Raw genomic sequence first — 18,020 nt, forward strand, 5'->3', positions numbered from 1 at the left:
ACCAAGGGGTTTCATCCCCCTCCTTAGGAGAGGATTTTCTCCTCTTGGAAAAAACCCTAGAGTCCTCATTTGAGGAGCCATTGCGAAGATCCATCCACCATCGGAGTAAAGAATTCATCTGAAGACATCAGGAATCTTCTCCATAAGCATTTCTTTATCTCTATTCTCTGTTTTTAATTGTGTGAATGCTTCTTTTAGTATCTTTGATTTATAATTCCTTTGCAATGGAGTAATTCTCTCGATTCTAGGAGTAAGGAGTAACTATGATGTGATATTAATGTATAAACTATGTATTTGGTCATTTCCTTATTCTATGATATGTTTATGTCTTGTTCTTATTTGATTGAATATGTGTGATGTGCATGCAATTGGATGTGATTTGGTCACTATGAAAGGGAAATAATCTAGATTATATGATCGTTGGTTCTCACGTGACATGGGGTAACTTTTTAAGTTGACTTTTTAGAGTCATTACCTTGAAGAGGGGCTAATTCTTTGCAAGGGATAACTAACTACTGATTAATGAATTTTCTCTAACTTAGTGTTAGGAAGTGAATTGAGTAATCTAGACTGTATGACCGTTGGACCTCACATGATAGGAGGTAATTTTTTAAGCTGATTTTTTAGTGTTACCTCTTTACTTAATAGTATTAAAATTATGTTAAACACTTCGATACTACCTTCATGGGATTGTATGAATAATTTGGTTAAAATCTCTACAAGTATGTAAGCATAGAAGTAAGAAAGTGGGTAATACTTTGGGGATATCAACTAGCATTATATTAAATCTGAAGTCCTAGAATCGTTCTCTCCAATTCCAACTTCTCCCTTCGATTACTTGCATTCTCTTAACTCATGCTCTAGTCCCTCTCTCGAACCTTCTCTTCTCACTCTTTTTCTCTCTCTCTCTTACTCTCATGACCATATACAATGTTTAGATAACTTGCTTTATAAATTTAGTTAATACTTAATCAACAATTCCTATGAATTAATATTTATTACTTGACAACATATCCTTTTCAAATGGAAAAGAAAAGGGAGATATAACAATAAAGAAAAGATTTGTAGAGCATCTCCAACTAAAAGTAAGAAGCAGACTCTCTTTTTTTTTTTTTTTTAGAGGGGAGGGGAGGGGAGGGGGACTCTTTACATTGGAGATGTTTACGACTCTAAAAAATAAAAATAAATAAATAAATAAAAGAGAGAGTTAGAGGCTGACTCTCTATATAGAGAGTTTGCATTTTTACTTTTCGTTGATACATCAGCAGGGAAAAATAATTAAGGAGCTCGGAAAAAATTCCCATGGGAGATGCCCTAACACCAATGAAACATGAGTAATCTCATGCTTTTGCACTCACGCAATAGCAATTTTAGTTAAAATTATCTAAAAACTACAATAAATAACAGTTTTGAATAAAACTGCTATATGTATAATAATTTTGAAGAAAGTTGTTATATGTTTTAGCAATTTTAAATAAAGTTATTATAATAATATTAAAGTAAATTTGATCATTTGAATAATTTTGATTAAATTTGTTTTAATATAGCAATATTTGGTGTGTAATAATTTTAGCCAAATATGACTAGTTTTATTTTACATTGTAGTAGTTTTGGCAGAAACTATGGAATAATAAAATATTTTAGATAAAAATAGGATACAGTCTTGTTTTAATATATATATATATATAAATGATTTTTTAAAAAATTAAGGTATTCTTTTGACTATAATAAAAAGGAAGTTTTTTGTTCAAATTTTTATAGACAAAAATTAAAAGCCCCCTAATTATCATATTGTCAAAAAGACAAACTTTTTTTTTTAAAAGTACAAATAACACCTTATTATATTTTTTTCATTCCAAAAATATCCTCATTCCAAATAGTATTGTAACAAAATCAAATAATACCTTATTATATATATATATTTTTTCATTCTGAAAATATCCTCATTCCAATGTTATTGCAACAATAGCTAAATTATTTTTCTAAATTTAATTTGATAAAAATACTATACATAGAATATTTTTATATCAAAATAATTTTTTACCAATTTAATTAAATTACTTAAACTAAATAAAATCATTTAACTTCATCAAAATTGTTTTAAAACTATTATAGTAGATAACTACTAGCTACTATACTCTTATAACAACCATTAGTTTTAAAGCATTTTTATTCATATGAAATAATTTTAATTATATTTAAATAATTTTATCATCAAGAGTATTTTGATATAAAATATTATATATATATATATATATAATTTTAATTTTGATTAATTTATTTTAATACATTATTAGAATAAGATTATTATTGAGATGAGAAATATGATAAGTTGTTTTAACTTTAACAAAAAATATTATTTTATTATTTTTTGAAAATTTATATTATTAGCGCCGTATTGATGACGGTGGTTGTGTAGCTTCGACCGTCTGGTAAACGCCCGATAAGAAACACCACCCTTAAAAACTCAATTTATTTTATTCAACTGTGACCTAGCAACTGATTTAGGAGGGTGTGGGCGAGGCTCGAGACGAAGAGCGGCCAGCAGCAGAAGGAAATGGACGCCGTTGGCGTGCTCGCAAAAATCCCCTCTGCTCTACCCAAAACTCTCGCATCCCCGCCAAGGCATGCCGCCGTTCGCGCTTCACTCCGTGCCCATGGCGTCGCCCATACCTTCTCTCTCCCCTCGCACGCAGCCTCGCAGCCCCTTCGCTTCCCCAGCCTCATCCCGTCTTCCTCCCGCCGTCGCGCCGGCCGCCGCGCTGGGACCAGTTCTACGCGCGTATTCCTCACCCACCTCGTCGCTTCAATGGTTCCTACTTCTTTCCCTATTCCGTCGTTCGATTTAGGGAATTGACGTTCCCTCAATCTGATTCCAAGCATCGCTCTTTTCCGTGCCTTTTCTGTGTAGGACGGGGTTGAGGAGACTTACATTATGGTAAAGCCGGATGGTGTGCAACGCGGACTGGTAAGCGTTCCTTTTTGTGTTTATTTCGCCTCGCCTTTTATTCCCCTTGTCTGCTTGAGTTGATGTTGATTTGGGTGAATGATTCAGGTTGGGGAAATCATTTCCCGGTTTGAAAAGAAGGGTTTTTTGCTCAAAGGCTTGAAGCTTTTTCAGTGCCCAAAGGAGTTAGCTGAGGTTTGCTGCCTGAGTTGGTTTCAGTTTAATTATTGCTTTTTTCCTCAGAGGTTACTGATTAGGTAACTAGTGGTTAATATCAGAAATCCGAACGGGAATGGGGCTACTTAATCAAACTAAATCAGACTATTGATTGTATTGTTCTATTATTATTATTTTTTTTAGCGTTGGTGTTGGAGAGTTTAGTTGAACCTGATGATCTCTTTAGTAAAAAACTGTTTCAATTCAACTTGTGATCGTCTTTATTTTAGAAGTGATTTATGTAGTTTTCCTAAAGCTAACTAATTGAACGTTTGCTTTATTCTTAACGCTGTTACTCTATGTTTATCAGATATTTTATGATTTCTGAACAATAATAGAACTCACTGATTGTGTATGATGTTGATTTCAAATACGCCTATTTTTTTATGAGATTTGAAATAAAATAGTCCTGTTCCTGCCTTATAAATTGATTTTCCGCTGACTAACTGAATTATCACTGTAATGTAAAAATAAACCAGTATAGTTCAAGGCCTAAAATATCATTCTGTGCTGAAGTTTCTCTGACTGTAAGGGTACAATTTTGGCACTGTGCCATGGCTACACAAGTTTGAAAAGCCTTGAATCATCAATAAAGTTCAGGGATCTGTCAAGGAAAAACACATACATGGGCTTCTTCCCTCTTCCTGATCAATATAGATTAGAAGGAGACCGACATAATCTGTCTCTTTCAATATATGTACATCAAAGATTCCGAGTGGGACCACTGTCAAAATTCAGGAGTGTGAGCAGTATGAGCTGAAAGGCTTTTGTAGTGTTTGGAGGGCATGGGACATAAATGCTAAACTTGATCCTTTTCCATCGTCATAGAATTTGTTCCTTGAAAAGATTATGCTACTCTGGTCATTTCTGTTGAAAAAAATCATTTATAATGTTTTGTTTATTTCTCAATGATAATGTCATTTAATTGACAGGAACATTATAGGGATCTCAAAGACAAGTCTTTCTATCCCAAGTTGATAAATTATATCACTTCAGGCCCGGTTGTTTGTATGGTATACTTTTCAGGCATACATTTTTTATTATACAAAAGATACACGAACTAATTTTGGTTTTATTCTTGGATCTTTTTTTGAAAGGCTTGGGCAGGTGTTGGTGTTGTTGCATCAGCACGTAAGCTCATAGGAGCAACGAATCCTCTTCAAGCTGAACCAGGAACAATACGAGGTGACCTGGCAGTTCAAACAGGAAGGTTTGCAAATTGATTTCACTTAATGGAATTAATTTCATATTTTTAATGCAACTCATGTTGTTTCTTTTTTGTGTTGAATCTTGGCTGCATTTCATTTTCATTTTTTTTTGCAGAAATGTTGTACATGGAAGTGACAGTCCTGAGAATGGTCACCGTGAAGTTGGTAAGTCTTTATAACACCTTGTATAATTTCCATGCATCCATGCACAATATACCCCGAAAAGAGATACATGGCCAACCTTTTTCTTTGCCTTTTTGATCAACATAATTAGGATGTTTTGTTGAATGCGCATTATGATGTAGGACAAGCATATTAGATTTTTAAGGTCAGTCATGTCTTGTGGTTATGAAACTTAGGTGCCATCTATTTAAACTTGTTTAAGTGATGATTAGCTTGTTCCAAAGTAGTTCGAAGTTTGGTTCTACATAACTGCATTAGGCATGACAAGTAGTTTCTTTCAATTAGAAAATTGATCACAAATAGTTTCTTTCAATTAGAAAATTGATCTTGTCTAAAGGCTAGGGAGATGGCGCGCTAGCTCGGGTAGATGGTCTGTTAATCGACGGATGACTTCTTTAACTGGCGATGAAGCTCTTCAATGATTCTGCACACAATCTGACAATCTAACAAAGCGTTAGTGATCACAGACTAGGGAGGCGAGCTTGACAAGGCCCTCCGATGCTCAAGTTAGTACATTTTTTGGTAGGTGGATGAAGGACAGTAGGAGATACACGTAAGAGAAAGGTTTAGATGATGTCTATTGCATACCTTGCCAATAGAGAGGATCTTCCTTTATATACCGTCTCTCACAACCTCCGTGATCATGAGGTGACCTCTTGCGTCGGAGTTTGTTAGGTGATGGGAAAAGTACAGTCTAGGTGCTTCGCAATGATCGTTTGCAGAATCTTTTTTTATCTATAGATGTACCTGTTTTGTCGTTTATGCTTCACGCCATTATTGAGGCGGTTAAAGGAATATACTGTTGTGATTAGCTGGCTTATGAGAGATAATAACCTTTGAAGAAGGCTTCAAAGGAATATTCCCCAACAAGTTTTGGTAAGTTGTTATAATATTGTCAAAAGTTGTCTGTTGAGTATATCTCAGTCATATTTATACCTGCCTTTCTATTAATCTGCTCCGTCATGCATCAAATACTGTAAAAATCTATTTAGAGACTGATATGGTGCCTACAGTATGCCAAAAATTCATTTAAGCAGTCATATGATCAATTGTATATTAAAGCAACATTTAAGAGATGATATGATATTAGGTAACCTTAAATCCGGCCAACCTTTACCCGATCAGCCGTTCATGTCAAGCCTGTCACGCCCCAGAGGAGTCCTTGCTCGACAAACGGACAACATCTTTCATATAATAGTGACAATATGAATCATATATACAATGGCACACGGCTACTCACAAGCTATAATCATCAGCCCACACGGCTGGAACATACACAACCACGCAGTTACATACACAGCCCATTCGGCTGGAATAAAATGATCACAACTACACAGTTGTATAATAAACAACCTACACGACTGTACTAAAAACACAACGAAAAATGAAAGGAAAGCTCATAAATCAGGAACAATAAACTGCTAGCCAGCTAGGCTTTACACACAACCACAACAAGACAAATACAAGATACCAACATAGCAAAACTCCAAAACAAAATCGAAGTAATACAATTCCAAGTTCACAAATTTGTAAAACAAGTAAAGTAAGAAGCAAAACCCAAAACCTTCCTAAGATGTGATGTGGGACTGGTAGACAGAATACTCCAAGCGACTCCACAATCATTTACCTGCTATCGGAGGAAAAAGGTAATAAACAAATGCGGTGGTGAGTATGGGTCACTCAGCGGGTAATAGACAAGATAATGCATGGTCTATAAAACATGGAGATCAAAGTATATAGTCTTGTAGGAAATAAGAACATGATCATACTGACATAATCAATGCAATTAAACATAAGATCATAATCACCCATGACATAATAAACATACAATCCCAATCTTGATCTAACACATAAGGTCAAGATCGAAAATGGTATAATAAATGCACATACTCGAATCAGTCGAACACACATAGTGTAATAAACGGTAAACTCACTAGAAATCAGCGACAGATCTGCTAGGATCACCTGACCAAAACATACGATAATATATACACGTCGTATGATATACGAGCATGTATGCAGCATGACATCCATATGCAACGATTATATCTCAAGCGAGTGCAACATATCACAATCACATGCAGCTATTATCTACTAAACATGTATGCAAATATATCTCCACAAGATGCATCGCACATCATATGCAAATATGCATGCATGCCACATGGTTACCCCAGCCACTTCTCTAGACATCACGACTCTTGTATGGTCGAGAGGCTACCCTCTAGATACCACAATAGAGTGGCCGAGGCGGATAGTTCGCTAAGTAGCTATCTAGCTATATAGCATCAGAGTCTCTGACTACTCATATCTCTAGCCCCTGACTACATTACCCTCCAGATACTACTACTCATGAGTGATCGAGGCTGACAGAGTATAACACTGAGCGGCCAAGTGAGCACGATAGGACTAGCTCTACTCCTAGCTACCACTCTCTCACAGTGGCCGAATGGACAGCTATAAATGACTGACAACTCGCTCAACCACAAAGGAGACATTTGATTGTCAGCATGCAATGCAAATGATGGGCATGATGTAATAATTATGATGTAGACATAGTCATCATCAATACAACAACACCAACAACATAAATGTCCCCAGTACATGATCCATCAAACACCTATATTTATAGGTATGGGTAGATCCAACAAGTGTCTACTAAATATCAAATACAGTAAGTAGCATCACCAGACACGTAAACACCATACACATACGCAACCTACAACGTAGGTATAATCAACATAATACCTCCAATATTATACCGGACACATAAGATCATCAACATATGCATTATCGACATGATTTCTCCAACATAGATATAATACATATCATACATGTGTACACACAACATAGATATAATCAACATAGTTCTTCTAATAGCAATCACCGGACATGTGTACACAAACAACATGCAAATTGACACTCAACCAGGTGACTCTTATAACACATACCAATCATGTGTAACTCAACATCAAATACATAATCAACATGTTAACTCAGTAAACAAGATATACCCTACTATACATACTCTACATGCATATACACAACAGAGTATAGATAGCCAAAAGCTATGACTATATCTGAAATAAATAGATCATCTTAAAGGTCAAGCACAAGTATCAAACAGGATAGCAACACAGATAGATTTAAGGTAAAGCAACCTAATCCATCAATCAAAAACAACCATGCACTAAGTTCAAAGAACTAAAAAGGCTAAGGAAGAAATACCCGTCTTTTTCTGTCGATCGTGCTAAACAACCCCTATGTCGAGACGCTCGTCTCAAATCAACATCTGGCAAATTATATGATATACAGTTTAGCTAATCACATATATAACAATTAGCTAAACCCAAAACCTAATCATATTTCGAATAGGTGACCACGTTTAATTCTACCTAATGATCCAAATCCAGTTAGATAATAAGTCTATCCTTAATTCATCAATAAACTCCTTATTTCTCACCAATCAATCATTAATCAAATCTCATCATAAACCCTTCTAAATCCACCAATCATTAATTATCCAAGCAACAACATATTACAAAATCTCCAACATAATCCATATCCACCAATCCATCTCAAAAATACAACCAAATCCCATACTCAATCCATGAATCTTTAATTAAATCCATTCAGCCAACAAGAAACCACATGAACTCAATCCATCGTCACTAATCACAATTTAATGATTCTGATAACAATCCTGAACCTATCTAAATTAACCAATCAACTACTTAATCAAACCTCAACAGGAAATGAAAACACATGTCCATCATCAACAAATTAACATATTCCAAATTAGATTCAAATCCGAATCAATCTAATGTTATCAACTGGGTATAGATTAATCCACTCTTTAATCTGTTCAAACCTAGTTTGTTACACATTAGATAACTCTAACCATTCCATATCTCATTGGACTAGGCTAAGCATAAATAAATTCTAAAAACTCACCTGAGTTGATACCTTAGCCGATGCTTCACAGCGGGAGAAACTCATCACCAAAATTGGTGGCCGAAGCTATAATGAAGTTGCTGCCGAGAACAGAGCCAGAGCTACTGTGATCAATTAACCCACTTAGCGCAAACATCCCATACAAGAATTAGAAATTAGATCTCTACAAACATAAAACCCAGCATGCCTTACCCTAATTCTGTGACGACAACTCCCTTTCTGACGAAGATCAACAGTCGGCAGTGGTAGAGAGCGACAAGAGAATCGGCAATGGAAAGGGAGGATCAGAAAATCAACAAAAAAAAAAAAAGATAGCGAATCCATCCCACTTAAGGGATTTGCAGCAGATCTTCGCCGGCGAAGAACAGGAACCAAATTTGATGAAGAGAAGAAGGCGATAGACCTTCTTGATGGAACCACCGCTGTTCTTCTTGAATCCGCAAGCGAGAGGTAGAGTTTGCCCTAATCCCCTTCGTCGACTCCTCCCTCCCAGCGACGACGACGGCGATGGCGACGCTGTGCAATGGGTGGCATAGATGCGTTCGGCCGGTGGCAAAACTAGGGCATGAACCCCGGCGTTAGACGGTCTCCACGGCGATCGGGGAAATGCTTTGATGTGGATCTGCTCCGGAGATGAAGAGAGGAGGTGGCTCTCGTGGTAGCCGGTGACATCGGCGCGTGGTGACCGGCGACATCGGCACGTGGTGACCAGCGACGATGAGGAGAGGAGGATGGGGGTCGGGTGAAGAAAAGAGGAATCGTTGTAGAAGGGGAGGAATAAGATCAGAAACTTAGGTTTAGATTATTTATACCTAGGTTAATTATATAAACCTTAGGTTGAATTAAATGAATCAACTCCCTCTTAAATGGTTATTCCAAACATGCCTCCTCTGAGCCTAATCGTTTTATCCCCTTAAACGTGTCATATCGATTCCGTTTAAATCCCAGAAAATTTCTAAAAAATCCCCCCAAAATTGTAAAAATTCTCAGAAAATTTAATAAGGTTATTTCTCCAATAACACTTATTATTTAATTTGCCGTATATTACAAAGCCTCCAAAGGACAAGTGCCTTTAAGCCTAGCCGACCTTTCCCCGCCTGAGCATATATTGTAAGATTTATGGGTCTGTGTCTTTGAGCCCAGCCGACCTTCGCCCGGCAGGACGGAAGAAACTTATGTTCGACCAGCCGTTATTCGATCGATTGTATATTAAGAATTTTACGAGGCTAAGGATGTTAAGCTCGATCGACTTTTGCCCGGCAAGGTATACACAGAAAGCCTTATGTTCGACCGACCTTTAATCGACCGATCGTATATTATGAGTTTTATGAGGCTAAGGGCGCTAAGCCCGACCAGCCTTTGCCTAGCCGGGCGTACACAGAAACGCTTATGTTCGACCCGTCTTTAGTTGACCGATCTCATATTAAGAGTTTTACGAGGCTAATGGTGCTAAGCTCGGTCGGCCTTTGCTCGGCCGGGCGTACACAAAAAGTTTTATGCTCAATCAACCTTTATTCGACCGATTGTATATTCAGAACTTTACGAGGCTAAGGGCGCCAAGCTCGGCCGGCTTTTGCCCGGGTGGGCATTTACTGATCGAGCGTATTATTTCTTTAGTTTCATAGTAAAGTCCTAGAGTCCTTATATTCGACCGGGTTTGTAGCCGATTGGCCTTATCCAAGCGTCCTGCTTTAGGGCCGTGCAGACAAGACCAGAGAACTTTTAGACTGGGTGATCAACAGAATCATGTGTGGAATGCTCCTCTCTCCTTACTTTGATTGGCACATCACCTTGACTTTGACTATCATGTCGTCTTCAGTATCCGCTCACTATAATCCGTATCAAAAATGAAGACAGGTGTCCCCACCCATTGCTGCCAGAACCTGGGGCAAGACACTTGTCCTTTCCTCTTGCCTGAACTCACTAACTGTGGTTGTCCTCTAGCTTGGCTAGTTAGTTCTATCAGGTTTAAATGATGCACCAAGTTCTATGATTGGTAGGTAAGGCTGTATGTAACTCCATCTCAGCGTCGAAAGAAGTTGGGGAAATTTCCCTTCTCTTAATAGGGTTGATGGACTTAGATGCATATATAAAACCTATATGTTTATCATACTTTTCCATCAACAATGTGGAAATTCTGTGTACGCCACTCTTTGGTTTAGGATATAAGTGTGGCTTGCATGTTCACAATAGGATTTATATAGAACTATACTTATAATAGTTTACAATAGCTTCTGATATCAGTAAGCAATCAGAAGTTTTGTTTTTTTTCCCTTTACTATATCCATTCTTAATCATTCATGATTTTAGTGTTGGATCGAGAGAGATGCTAGAGGTGGGGGAATAGCGTAGTAAAAAAATCTGGGAAAATTCTTATTTTCAAAATCTATTAGAATTATAGCTAAATTAGAGAGATTATACATTTTTGAAATACAGTGTAAATAAGATATCTTTTCAAAAAGATCTTGCAAGGATTTAAATTTAAGAGTTTTTAAAATTCATGATAAAATATTTTAAGGTGGAACCTAAATTTCTTTTTTTTACGCTTAAACGAAAATAAGAGAAAAAAGTAGATGTGAGAGAAAGTTGAATGTGAGAAAAATATGATGAGAGAGAATGATGAAAGAAAAAGTGTGATGAGAGAGAAAGTATGATGGGAAAAAAATAAAGGGAAAGTGTGGTGAGAGAAAATGAGCGTGATAGGAAAGATTGAGGAAAGAAAAAGTACGATTAGAGAGAAAGTGTGCTTAGAGAAAGTTAAGAGAGGGAAAGTGTGATTAGAGAAAATGAGGAAAGATTGAGGAGAGAGAAAGTATGATGAGAGAGAATGATGAGAGGGAAAGTATGCTGAGAGAGAGTGTGATGGGAAAAATAAAGAGAGGGAAAGTGTGATGAGAGAAAATAAAGAGAGAGAGTGTGATGGGAGAGAATGAAGAGAGAAAATGTGATGAGAGAAATTGAGAAGAGAGAGTGGTAGGAGAGATTGAGGAGAGAGAAAGTATGGTGAGAGAGAAAGTGTGATGAAAAAACTGAGGAGTGTGTAATGGGAGAGAAAGTGTGATGGAAGAGAATGAAGAGAGAGAAAATGAGAAAAGAGAGAGTGATGGGAGAGAATGGAGAAAATGGTAGAGAATGTGATCAGAGAGAATGAGGAGAGAGAAAGTATGATGAGAGAGAACAAGGAGAGAGAAAGTGAAATGGAAAAAAAATTGAACAAATATATTAAGGGTATTCTTGTCCAAAATTTAATTTTCATTCACATTCCTATCAAAATTCAAGGGAAGAGGTGAGTTTCATCAATACCCATATTTTTGGGTTTTATTCTAAAATCTTGATTTTATTCCCATCAGCCAAACATAAGATTTGGGAATGAATCCATTCCCTCATTTTCAAATCCTTAAACCAGCTGCCACCTAAGTCTGGATAAAGATGTGTATTGGAATGTTGTCTCGAGAAAAGTTGTGTATATTGTATTAGAATTTTTTTTACAAATAGTAGAGAAATCTAAGAACAATAAACAAAAAAAAATAAATAAATAAGAGAGGTATTTTTACGTTATTTGGAACCTTCTATTCCTACTCTACAGTGTAAGGTGAGTCAGCCCTCAAAAAACCATAATACTTTCGCCTTTTGAAAACCTTCCAAATATAGAGAATTATTTTACAAAACCTATTATAGCAAAAGAATTTGAATAATAGTAGATATGAAGATTCGAAGCAAAACAGAATCAACAGTGAGTTTGAAAACTGTGGAATACGAAGGATTAAAATGACAAACTTGAAAGCCACAGAATCTTGTTCTATTTGAGCTGCTTTGGCTCGACTGATCAATTATTGTCAGTTGACTAATTACCATTTATTTGTTGACTGATCCACTATTGGACTTTATCGATAACAACTATTATCTGATCGTTACTGCCTTTAGTCAATTGTTTGTTACTTATTAGTAGATCAGATTCAATTTTTTGTTTAACTCATCTAAAGTAATTTTTGAGACTTCCTCTGTATCACATGGATTTGAACGTATTCATCTACTGATTGGTTCATTAGTTGACTGAACCAGATACAATCATAATCGAATTCCTTGGATCACAATGTTGTCATCCTCTTATGTGTCATTTGTTAAACTCATCATCTGTTAAAGTGGATTTTTATTTACCATCAGTCGATTGATCAAGATTTTATTGTGGCTGATATCTTGGATAACGATTGTGTCATCCATTGACCAATCCTCTGCTAACTGTATCGTTAGTTTACTAAAAAGGTAGATCCGCTACCTTAGCGGTCCCCCTAGTGCCGGCCCCACGGATATGGAGGGAGGTTCATGCAGGTACACAGGCCATAGGCGCATGGCGGGGTAAACCCCAGGTTGTCAGTTCCTGAGAATCGATCCCTGGCCATTACGCCAGATATACCATGCGCCCACCGTCTGTGCTATGCCCTGGGGGTTGTATCGTTAGTTTACTAGTTATTACCATTGGTCGACCGGACCAAAATATCCCATTTAACATTTACTTTATTTGAATTTAAATAATAGTCGATTGATTTTTGCTTTTAATTGACTAGATTTACGACAGAAATTAATCTGATGGAAGTCTGGGTCAATTATACATTCTAGTTGACTATGCAATATTACTAGTTGACTTTAGCCTTAGACAATTGTTTCCTTGTCAAGTCATCGCCCAAAATACAGATTAACTCACATCTCACCTACCAAGGGTTTGCCTCTTGGAGTTTTTCTATATTGGTACGACTTCTTGTTTGCCAAGGGGCAAGGTCTTCTTTCATTTGTCTCGTATCTAGTCTATTTTTACCTACTGAGACTTTAACATTTACTAGGCTTTACAACTCTAGCTGGTTAAATCCACTTGAACTTCTGTCCACTCCGGACTTTTTCATTGCTTCACAATGTCAATGTCAAGACAAACCTGTACTTGCATAGTAGTTTTTAACCTTTGCCAACCACATTAAAACAATATGATCGGTTTCGATCACTTGGTGCCTGATTGCATCAAGTGATCATGAAGGTGGCTGAAACCATAAAGAATCAGATTCTGATCCTTCTCACCCGCTTAAAATCTAATCAGTGGCACATGTGGTGAGTTTATCAATTAGTACACCTACTGGTATTTTTTATATACTAGTTGGGCCTCATGTCTGTTAGTACCAACTGGCCTGTGATCTACTTTACAGTAAAGGCCTAATTTATATGTTAATAATTTTACTAACCATGATATAATCTAACAACTGATCTCTTAGTCAAGTTGGTCAGGTTTGGACTGTGAAACAAGGCTTAAATCACAATAACTACCATGCAGAATCCAAAGAACAATAAGGAGAATAAGAACCAATTGTTCAATCGGACTACAATAATTTTAAACACGTATGCTTCAAGACCCAACTAATAATCCATTAAGCTACATATAGGGTAACTTGAATTATTTTGCAATAATGATTTACAAGGTAAAGAATACATTTCTAGAAACTATACAATTTATAATTTTCTTCTTTGGAAGATTGAAGATGAGCATTCTAATGTTTAACTCTTTGCTCGATGAACATTTATATAGATTATGAGTAGGAAGATCGATGATCATTTCAACTAATTGCAACAACTTATCCATGTTTCTACTTGGTATCCATACCAATGGAAAGAGAGTTTAACTAAAAGACACTAATTGCTGGAGACAACAAAACCACAATCATTTATGATCAGAATAGCAAGTGCATTTAAATAAATAAATATGGTTCCTTTTGAGGTTTTTTCTCATGCCCTTTCACTAGTAGCTGTATCTAATAATTAATCTTTACCACTTTCATACAGCTCTGTGGTTTACAGAAGAAGAGTTATGTCAATGGATACCAGCCCAAGCACATTGGCTGATGGAGTAAGGTTTAGCCAATGATTCCAGTAATATACATGTTGTCTAGTATATACTTCATGTCTATCGCGGCTCATGAAATGCCACTTGATTGAGGTTACTGTCGCCTCGAGATCTGATGGTTACTCCTGATTATTATGAAATGTGTTCTTGTAATACCACCAATCAAGTTTTAGGTGGTGAACCATGAAGTTCTCAGTTCAATGAATTCGTTGTATGTTGTTTAAAAGATCGATCAACTTCTTTGAACAGTCGTGATGATAACTTGGAGCTCGTTTATCATATCTATCATCATAAACTGTTTGTTCACTGATGATTGAGCAATCTGATATTACTTCAATCGTTAAGACTTAATAACCTCCTGTGTTATTCTTGTTGGAGTATCTGATAGATGGTGCGGGGAATCAAATAATTTTAAAAACTAAAAATTAATTTATAAAATATATTTAAAAATTTTAAAATATGAAGAGATAAAACTAAAAGCATATAAATAAAAAAAAGTTAAGATTATTCATTAAACTATCCAAGAATAAAAGATATATATTTAATTAGTTTAAAAATTATATAAACAGCATATTATAATTTAATATTAATAAACACTAAATTTAAATCCAGTATTCGTATTTTCGTTTCTTTTATGATATATTTTGTATTGAGTGACCTTTCATTTTTGTTGAAACAGTTCTGTATAAGCTTAGGTTTTATAACCATTCTATGGTCATTTAGAGATATATTTGAATTTATTTATTTATTTATTTATTTTTTAGTTTTCAGATGCATTTGATAAAGGGTTTAAGGTTAAAGTTGTGAACTTATTTGGCCCATGAGAAACATATAAAAATTGACTGTTCTTGAAATACTTTTAAAAGAACAATTAAAATTGATAAAAGAAAAGAATTATTACTTTTCATTAATAGTTTTAATTACTAGTATAAATAAAACTCATAAATAATAAAATGACTGAATTTATTTTTCTTTAAAATGTACTTGTAATTTGACAAATACAACCAAGCCAGATTAAAAAATAATAAAAAAGATAACCATGATAAGAACAACTAGCGTCTACTGTTTATTTACTTGTTATTTAATTTATAATTAAGAAAAATATTTTATGATTTTAATTAGTCAACTAAAAGAACAAACATAATTAAAAAATAAGTTTCATACGAAATAACAACTGTTAGTGTCCACACAAGGCTTTCATTATTAGACTTAATAAGACCATCTGCCGATCTGCGAATATAAGCATCACCAGATTAGGTCCTATGTCCTATTTTTCTATGTCTCCATGTTCCATTCATTGATCGGACGAATGATATTAAATCATGCATCTTTGAAATTTGATATGATCTAATGTCTGGTCAATGAATAAGATACGGGGATACGAAGAAAGTAGAAGAGGATCCCATCTCAAGCATCACTATTATAATAAAACGATTCACACAATTTGTCATAATCATAATAAATTATTAAGAAAAATAGATTGTAATGTTTTTCTTAAACGAGTAGATCACTCCATTTAGATGCTCTTAAACTTAATTCTGATGCATCGCTCAAGCAGTTTATATCGTCGCCCCACGATTATATACAGATAAATAAATCAGGAAGTGTATTTTCAAAGACTTGGTCGTGACCTTGCCAGGGGGTGGGGGTAAATTTCGACGATAAGTTGCAAGGAATCGCTGCTGAAGATCAACAAGGCGTTGCCTTTTCTTGCTTGGCATGTTCCTCGATTGAACAGGTTGTAGAGCAAGTCAACACCCAAAGGGTGCAAATTCCAAAGCAGCGATCTATTTCCAAGCGAGATGATGACCTGCAAATCACATCTTTGACTATATATATCTTGTGTTGTTTTCAGCTAAATCAAGAAAGCAATTGTTAGTCTTGCACCTTTATGGAGTCTACGCGTGATTGATGTATTGGGTGTTCACAGCCATGCATCATCCGTTGGACCCCAGAAGCCATCCCTTTCGTAGAGCTACCCTGCAACACCCTGCTCTATGGTATATGTAATTGTACAAAAATTAAAACAGCGTCCGGTAAATCATAAAAAAAACCATCCCTTAAAAAAAAATAATAAATAAAAAAGACACCCTATCAAATATTTTATCGTAAAAATATTCTTATTTCCCATGTTATTATAGTAGCTAATTTAATATGTAGAACGTACTGTGTACTTGTTATGACGTGTAATATTTAATATAATCATTTTATAATATTACAGTAACTATTTAATAACAGCTAACTTATTTTTAAATGATTTTAATTAAGTGAAAATAATTTTGATAAAGTTTAATAATTTTAATTAAATTAATAAAGAGTATTTTGATATAACAATATTTAAAGTTATGATTTAAGATTTAAAGTTTAAGAGAATTGTTAATTTTTCATCTTGTAACGCCACTGAGCAACTTCTATAAAATGTGACTAAACCCTAAATTTAAATATCGTGAACTCTAAATCATAAATTCTAAATGTTGAAATTGTTAAGTTTTTATATTGTAATAGCTAATACCAAGTAGCTTTTTATAACAGTGAAATGGCGGATATAGGAGTCTATGTGTAAGGCTAGGCCAAGAGTCAAACTTGGGTCAAAAGTTAAGTCAAATGTAAATCAGAAAGATCAGATTAGGTCATAACACAAATTGGGTTGGATCCGAAAGTTATCCGGCACTCGACTCCCTCAGCTCCGTTACCCTACTCTCAAAGCTCAGTCATCCAAGTTCCTCATTTTGGTACACCCGACTCCCTTAGTTCGGCACAATCGTGCTCCCTTAGTTTGACACAACCAGGCTACCCGACTCCCATAACTCAGTCACTTGAGTTCCTCAATTCGGTACACCCGACTCCCTCAAATCGGCACAATCGGGCTGTCTCAATTTGGCACAACTACACTCTCGATTCCCTCAGTATAGCACAACCAGGCTCCTTCAGCATAGGTTTCCTAACACCTCTCCATCTTGGTCCTTTGTGTTATGTTTCCTAGACTCCCCCAGACTCGGTGACTCAGCCTTACAGACTTCTTCTACTTGGTCTTCTTGACCTCTCCAACACTGTCAGGCTCAGTCGTCCCTTACCTTACATGGCCTGTTACAAAAGTGGGAGGCGACATAACTACTTCATGTTGGAAGCAATCTTGAGGGTACGGTGTTACCATGAGTTTTGGTCTTTGGGCAAAAGAGTTTAAGTTAGATTTAACTTTGTATTTGATATGTGTATTTGAGTTGTGCATGTCACGCCCTGGGAGAGTCTCTGCCAGAAGAAATTTCGACAGCATCTCCCCTGTACAGGTGACAATCTGCAACTTTTCTACAACATAACCATACACGGCCAACACGGCCGGAACTATACAATTAAATAAAAGTGACAACCACACAGTATAATAGTAAACAAACCAAATTAAAGCAACAATAAGGAAATCATCTCAAATATCCTACTCAACTACACCCATAAAACTCAAATCTTATATCCTACTCAACTATACCCATACAACTCAAATCATCAGCATACATCCAAACCTACCTCTTTTGCCGTCCGGGCAGACATGTAGGAAGATATACCAAATGAAAATCCATTGATAATAAAGGGTCATTCAAGATCCAAAGTGCCAAAAAGATGCAAGTCTGAAAAC

At 35.8% G+C, this 18,020-nt stretch overlaps 1 protein-coding gene across 1 annotated transcript; it reads left to right on the forward strand.

The window, feature by feature from the left end:
* The first annotated feature begins 2,472 nt into the window (after window positions 1–2,472).
* Window positions 2,473–14,618, forward strand: LOC122029622 (nucleoside diphosphate kinase-like). The gene is made up of 7 exons (XM_042588691.1): window positions 2,473–2,812; window positions 2,912–2,968; window positions 3,056–3,142; window positions 4,096–4,176; window positions 4,261–4,373; window positions 4,487–4,536; window positions 14,332–14,618. The coding sequence occupies exons 1-7, from the start codon at window positions 2,558–2,560 to the stop codon at window positions 14,397–14,399; spliced, it is 711 nt and encodes a 236-aa protein (XP_042444625.1). The 5' UTR covers window positions 2,473–2,557; the 3' UTR covers window positions 14,400–14,618.
* Window positions 14,619–18,020: the final 3,402 nt, after the last annotated feature.

The sequence above is a fragment of the Zingiber officinale genome, chromosome 10B (assembly GCF_018446385.1).
Source record: "Zingiber officinale cultivar Zhangliang chromosome 10B, Zo_v1.1, whole genome shotgun sequence".
NCBI classification, from domain to species: domain Eukaryota; kingdom Viridiplantae; phylum Streptophyta; class Magnoliopsida; order Zingiberales; family Zingiberaceae; genus Zingiber; species Zingiber officinale.